This window comes from Suricata suricatta, chromosome 14 (assembly GCF_006229205.1).
Source record: "Suricata suricatta isolate VVHF042 chromosome 14, meerkat_22Aug2017_6uvM2_HiC, whole genome shotgun sequence".
Taxonomy (NCBI): domain Eukaryota; kingdom Metazoa; phylum Chordata; class Mammalia; order Carnivora; family Herpestidae; genus Suricata; species Suricata suricatta.
This window is the reverse complement of record NC_043713.1, coordinates 43,876,346-43,883,550: the sequence shown is the minus strand read 5'-3', so window position 1 is coordinate 43,883,550 and position 7,205 is coordinate 43,876,346. Positions and strand designations below refer to the sequence as shown.

The 7,205-nt window shown below is 45.1% G+C and overlaps 1 protein-coding gene across 1 annotated transcript in view; it reads right to left on the bottom strand.

Annotated features, from left to right (window-relative positions):
* Positions 1-3,555: 3,555 nt before the first annotated feature.
* The window catches only part of KCTD1 (potassium channel tetramerization domain containing 1), an 89,907-nt gene continuing 86,257 nt past the window's right edge, over positions 3,556-7,205 (bottom strand). The window contains exon 5 of the mRNA XM_029922570.1: positions 3,556-4,521. Within this exon, the coding sequence (XP_029778430.1) occupies positions 4,363-4,521 (159 nt within the window). The 3' untranslated portion in view covers positions 3,556-4,362. The remainder of the gene's footprint in view (positions 4,522-7,205) is intronic.

Below are 7,205 nucleotides of genomic sequence, written 5' to 3'. Positions count from 1 at the left end.
CCAAATGGAATTTTTCTAGAATGTCTAAAACTGTTTTATTATTTCAAAATTCTCAGAGCTACAAACCCTATAGATGTCTTGTTTGATCCGTACATTTGAAAAATATGAATTTGTTCTAACGTTCACACATCTAGAGATTACACAAAAATCCAGATTTCCAGGTTTTCTGAGAAAAATGAGATGTTTAAACACACGGGCCCCTTGTTCTCCTGTTGAACAACCTGCCGGGCATTGAGTAGGTCTGCCCCTTTGAATAGAACACACATGCTCCTGCCTGTCCCCTAATGTATGCGACTCACCTGGCCCTTGTAGGCATCGGAGTCGGTCACCCTTGCACCCAGGACGGTATCTTATTTTCTCATACATCTGCGGCTCGTCGGCTCTCAGACTGGTTAGTAGGTCATGCATGGACAAATGAGAAAAACAGTAACTTAACTGCCCCTCACACCAACAGACAGCATCAGCCTGTCAAGCCTGCAGATCCCCAGCTGAACATGCACGGGTCCTGGTTTCCATGATGCCCCCAAACCTTCTGAATACAGCCTACCCCCAGCCTGGCACCCAAGACCAACTTCCACTCCTGTCCAGTTTCACCTTCCTTTGCCAGCCACGCTTCACTCTTTTCCAGCTGACCCAGCCGCATCCCATATCACCGTCTGGACCTGCCTACGCTCCCCACCTCAGAGCCTCTGCCCTCCCTCTACACCCCTTCTGCGAAGCCTACCCATCTTTTGAGGGCCATCTCAATAGTCCTTGGTTTGTAAATAAATGACAATATCCCTTAAGGCCTAAGCACGTACCCTAATTCTGCCCCTTGGTGTACAGGTCTCTGCCACCCTTCCTCTAGCAGCCCCCAGCAGAAAGCACATCACGGTCACCATAGTATCACCAAAACAAAGTGTCCGACATATCGTAAGCTATGCTCTCAATATTTAAATACAGGAACATAGTTCCATTTTAAGGAGAAAATGCTTCTAATTAATAGCCTACGTCCTCATCCTACTACAGCATGAAAACTTATTTTTCATCAAATAGTTTGTTTCAGCCCTCCTTATAAAGCTGAAATGAACGTTAGCCTTTATCGCGTCATTTACCTGATGTCTGAGGAATTACTATGTAGAAACTCATCTAGGATTTAGAAGCCAGTTTAGAGGTTCTTCATTCTATTTTTCTAAAATACTTCTTAGAAAAAAGCAGGTCGAAGATTACAGATTGTGTGCCTGGCTAAAGAAATGCATCTTGCTCAAAAAAGAAGAAAAGTAAAAAGTTATTTAAAATACCAGGGGTTCAGGCAGTAGTGGCTTTCTTAAAAGTATGCTTTTATAACCACCAACATAATGCTTGATTCAGGAAAAAAATTGCCAGTGTTCAAACTAGTGGGCAAAACTGTGTTGAACAGGACATTGATAGTCTCACAATTTCAACCCATAGAAAACTCATTAATCCCGAAGGGAGAAAGCTACTTTTCCATTTGGTGGATGTCACTAAGTGGTCAAAATTACCATCGCAAAAGCAAAACCATAACTCACATGCAATACGATTTATAAAAGCCAAAAATAAAAACAAAAAAAAGTAGAAATAAAAGAAATTACGGTCACCATTATGGGCCAAGTAGACCCTTGTGAAGTGAGGTAATAAGGAGGTAACCTTATGTATATAGTATGCTTGCAAAAAAAAAAGTTAAGCTGACTCTACCAATGAGACACCAACCGGAGAAATCCGGAGGCATTAATAAATACAGCACATAGGCCTGACAGGATGCTCTTTAGGAAAAACGAGCACAGCCACAGAGATCTTTATTGGGATGACCAGTGATGTTTGGATACGCACGGCAGATTGGATCATAAAGGTAGGGCAAAATGCAGCTGTGACTCAATTATATTCTGTATGACCAGTTCTTTCCTCAAGATTCCAGGAATCTATGTTATAAAGCCTCACAGTGTGAAAATTACATGTGCTAGGTTTGCTGCATTGGATTGGCTTAGAGGATTTGAGTTTTTGTGGAAGGAATGTGCTTCTGGGTTGCAGTTGTATGAATGGGCATAAGAACTCTGCAAAAAAGGAGATGCAAATAATGCCCATCACGTCGTGCGGGGTTTGTGAGTTCTGTCAGAGCTGCACGGCGAGTGCTGGGGAAAGGTTACCGGGAGACAAACAGCAGGACAAAGTCCCCAAAGCAGGGCGCTTGCTTTACTTTGAGCTTGTAGGAAACGTTGCCTAATAGAATGGATTGCTGGGCAAAACAGAGCGCGATTTCCTTGTCCTTTTGGTTCGGCGGGGATGAGCAGGCAGCTGGGGGGAAGGGCCCTGGATGTCTTGTGTGAGATGGTCCGGTATTAGCCTCAAGTATGGGGAAATCAAAGGACCCTGTGGAAGACTGGCGGCAGTCATTAGAGACATCCAGTGTTTGGGCCTCCGTGTTTCGGGGGGTGATAGAAGCCATTAACAGCTTACTTTTAGTTTCAGAAGCCGGGGATATTTTCATTACTGGTGTCCTCAGGCACAGACTTTTTAATTTAAAAGAAAGAAGTTCAGGATGGAAATCGCCTATCACTACAGGAACGTCTCTGCAGCAGAAACACATTAGAGTTTACCTGTCAATCTTACCATCATGCGCCGGCGTTATTGTGTCTGGAATGAAGAAGAGGCAGTAGGGAAGACAGGTGAGGCCGGGTACACAGAGGGGCCTCTGGAATCCTAACACCTCAGGAAAGCTGAAGGTGTGATTCCAACGTGGTTCTGAGACATTGAGTTTCTTACCGCTTGGGGCTAAAAAGAAAGCGACCGTTCCTGGTTTAGAATTTCCCTACTTCCTCCCAAGCCATTCTGTCCCACTTTTTGGATTTTTTTGGACAGGTGTTGATGGTAGATTCAAGTTGGCTACAAATCCTTTTGTCACTCTCCCCAGCAGGGGGTGGATTTTATCCCCACCCCTCATTCTGTCTTTGAATCCCGCTGGCTCTGTATCTGTTGAGCCAACGGACTGCACCAGAAGCGCAGGCAATTCCAGGCCTGGCCTTTCAGGGCACTGAGGGTTCCGGTTTCCCTCTTAGAACCCAGCTCCCATGCTGGGCCAGGGCCGAGCCAAGCGCATGGCCCGGAGGTCCTGAGCCAGGATGGACAGGCAACCCACGGGAAAGCAGCCTAGGACCCCTCAGCCCAGTCTGGCCCCGTGACATCCCTGTCACCCCCTGATGCAGGAGCAGGCCGGCAAAGGGCAGGCAGCTGGAGAGAACCACACAATCCGAGACAGAGTGAGATGTTGTCTTAAACTGCTAAGTTCGGTTGTGGTTTGCCCTGCAGCAATTGATACCTAAATTTATAAACAAAAAGTTTCAGGAGGAGGAGGATTATCTTGCTAACAAAGCACAGGTCAGAACACTTGCTGGGTGGGAACAGAACTGCTTGGAACACATAACATCCTTTCTCTTCTAGTGGGGTTGACCTCAAAACCAGCCTCAGTTGAGGTCCTCTGATGTCCCACACAGAAAACTCTCAAAAGAAAAATCTCATTCGAATATAGCTTCATCCCGACATGCGTGTTTCACACAGACCTTATTTTTTAAACAGAGTTTATTGTATTTAATACATTATAAAATTTGAAAAATTGTAGGAAAGCAGCAGACTCAAACTGGAGCAAGTCTAACAAGTAATAATTCTGGCCCCTTTGCAAAACTGATCAGTTTAAAAACAAAGTCATGTTCACATCTGTGAGGCGGGCAGAGAAGTGTGACTTCTGTACAGACTACGTTTAAAATTTCATGTCTAACGTCTCTCGAATGCAGTGTGCTCAGTGAGAGTTTTTCTGAAGTCCTGCCCCGGCTGCCTAAAGAGAGGACAGGAAACCTTCATCCTGCAAATAAACTCTATTCAAGGTGGGCTTTTTATGTTTTTTGTTTTTTTTTTAAAAAAAAAAAAAAAAGGAAAAAGAAAGACAAAGGAAAAGGAAACCATGGATGGCTGTTGGCAATGCAAACCGTAAGGAGACGCGTCCTCACTGCTCATGGCTTATCGGTCAGAGGCCTTGCGAGGCCCCGGGACACCTCACGGCCATCACAGCACCAACTGTAGCTACCACCTTTTTGAAACTTTTTTTTTTCCTTTTTTTTTTGCATTTCCTACCTTTTGACATATATATATATTTATATATTTTTTACACCTTGAGGATATCACTATTCCAATTGTTCCCATATGAATACAAGTGTGGTCTCTATTGGATATCAATGTGTCTTTTGAATCAATTTTAGGTCCAGGACTTGGTTTTGCTGTCCCAGCTGCACATAAATGTCCCTTTTTTGTTTGCGTTATTGGTTGTGTACGGGTTTTTGTTTTTTTCCTTTTTTGCATAAGAAATCTGTCTGTTTAGTCCAGAGGCTCTTGCTTTATCCGGATGACAGAGGGCCCGCGGGGCGTCCGCCTCAGTTCCCGCCGAAGAACGTACTCGCTGAACTGGGACGAGTCCACGCCTCCTCCGCAGGAGGCCACGATTTCAAATCCTCTCTGCTGCAGCCTCTCGAGGACCTGCACGGGACCAAGACAAGCATCTGGTTAGGGGGGGACGCATCCTCTGGCCACAGGAACAGCCCCGAGAGGGGTCCTCCAGTTTGAGATCTCGTGCAGCCCTGGGTCCTTCTTACCCAACCCCCAAGTCTCTTTTTCTGCTTTCAGAGGAAGACCCTGCACTGACGGGCAGGGGGGACGGACCAACTGCGCCCAATACCCAAAACACGCCTTTCCATGCTTGCTGCACACATGCCAGTTTATCGAATGGCTAGAACCGTCTGGCACATTCATGGGCGGTCTATGGGCGGTCAGCCCATTTCATACACGGGAAAACTGAAGTTCGCAGCCTGTAAGTGATGGAACTGGCTTTCTAGCTCAGGTCTGTTTGGCCTCAGATGCCTTGTTTCTTGCAACATGCAACACTCCCTTCTCTGCAAAAAGAGAGGGTTTACATTTCAACTCTCATTTATCACTAAAATATCTTCCATGAGATGATAAATGATACGGCCATGCAGTGATCTGATCTGAATCTACTGAGCCAGTGATTCGTCCTCAAGACACTCGCACTCAGCTCCGCCACTGCTGAAGTCTGCCGGCACCACCGTCATACACGTCAGTTTGGAAGACGGCTGTAATTTCAGTGGCAGAACGAACGGACTGCTGAAGACGGTCGAGGCTGATCTGCAGGTTTTCGAGTTTGTGGCACTTGACAGAGATGTATTGCCTTGTGTGCATGCAATGGTTATATGTTAGAAACATATCCAGGGGCGCCTGGGTGGCTCAGTCGGTTAAGCTTCCGACTTCGCTCAGATCGTGATCTCCCGGTTCGTGGGTTCGGGCCCCGCATCAGGCTCTGTGCTGACAGCTAGCTCAGAGCCTGGAGCCTGCTTCCGATTCTGTGTCTCCCTCTCTCTCTGACCCTCGCCCTCTCATGCTCTGTTTCTCTGTCTCAGTAATAAATAAAAACATTAAAAAGAAAACATGTCCAAAACAAAGATATTCTAAACTTCCCGTATATAAGCCCTTCAATTTTGAAATCAAATGCCTAGTGCCAGAAAGATCCCTGGGCTGATCATCGACATGCCTGATGGTCTTAAAGGAAGAAAACAGTTCTTACACTCCTAGGCAAAAATACAGAAAGTTGATCTAGAGCACTGTTTCCTTAGGAAACCCAACAAACACTGGACTTGCAAATGTTCTCTGGGATTCTGGGTATAATTAAATTGCTTCTACACCACTCTAAAGGCAAGATGACTGAGTCATAACTTAAAAAAAAAACTGGCTCAAAATTTTTGGGTGGAATGAAGTGAGTAGGTAACTTTTAAAATGTATTCAATGTAAAGCAAGCCCTTACTGTTTCCTTTTAAATTATTATTATTTTTTGTCACCTACTTTTATGTGAAATATAATTTGCTATTTTGCAAAAGAGCTAACTAGAGATTGGAAAACAATAGAGTATATTTTCTGAAAACTAAAACTTCTAATGCTGGACAATTAAAAAAAAAAAAAAACAATCCAAGGGGCACCTGGGTGGCTCAATCAGTTAAGTGTCTGGCTTCAGCTCAGGTCATAATCTCACAGTTTGGTTCCAACCCCGCATCGGGCTCTGTGCTGACAGCTAAGAGCCTGGAGTCTGCTTCAGATTCTGTATCTCCCTCTCTCTCTGACCCTCCTCTGCTCGCACTGTCTGTCTCTCAAAAATAAATAAAAAACATTAAAGAAAAAAAGAGGGGGGGTACCTGGGTAGCTCAGTTGGTTGAACATCTGACTTTGGCTCAGGTCATGATCTCACAGTTTGTGAGTTTGAGCCCCATGTTGGGCTCTGTGCTGAAAGGGCAGAGCCTGGAGCCCAGAGCCTGCTTTGAGTTCTGTGTCTCCTTTTTTTTTCTACCCCCCCCCTCCCACACTCTCTCTCTCTCTCTCAAAAATAAATAGTAAAAAAAAAATTTTTAAATAAAAGAAACCCAAAGTCCTTATGAGAACAAAATGAATGTTCTAACCCACAGTACTCTTATTTCTATAGATATATTCACAACGCCTACACATACCACTCAGCAAAGGGACAGAACCAAGAAAATAATCCCTAAGTTCAAAGTCAAGATGTGCTTTGGTGGTAGTTGAATAAAAAGGTGAGGACTCAAGAGCTCAAGCTAAGACTTCCCCAGCAGAGGCAGGGAGGTAGCCTTTCAGCAAGAAAAACGCCAGTTTGCCTGGCCAAACCACTGCACCAGAAAGGATTCTTTGCCTTCACTGGGAGAGGAAGGTAGAAGCAGCTGTGGGCAGTAAAGACCCAACCTCTGAGAGTCTGTCTCGCAGTGACGCACGACTGCTGAACTATTAAATGTGGAAATCCCCAAGCTTCCTCCCCACGGGGTCTGATATACCTAGTATGATAATTATTCCATAGGACCCAACGTTACCTTGGATGTGCTCAAAGCTTGTTTCAAAGTAATGCAAATAGCTACACTCCCTGGCCATTTCTTTTTAAACATCAGTTTGTTAACAGCGAAATTCCTTAAAGTTGGTGATCATCTGAGAATATTAAAACCATGCCAGGGGTGGGTTGGAGGTATCAGGTCTTGCATGCCTTATCCCAAAACCTGTGAATGCCTAGGGGACGGCGCCTGTTTCTTGGTCGGGTGGGAGCAGGAAGCTAGAGTCATCGACCGTGTCACGGTCATGTCATGGGTGGGACACCGACG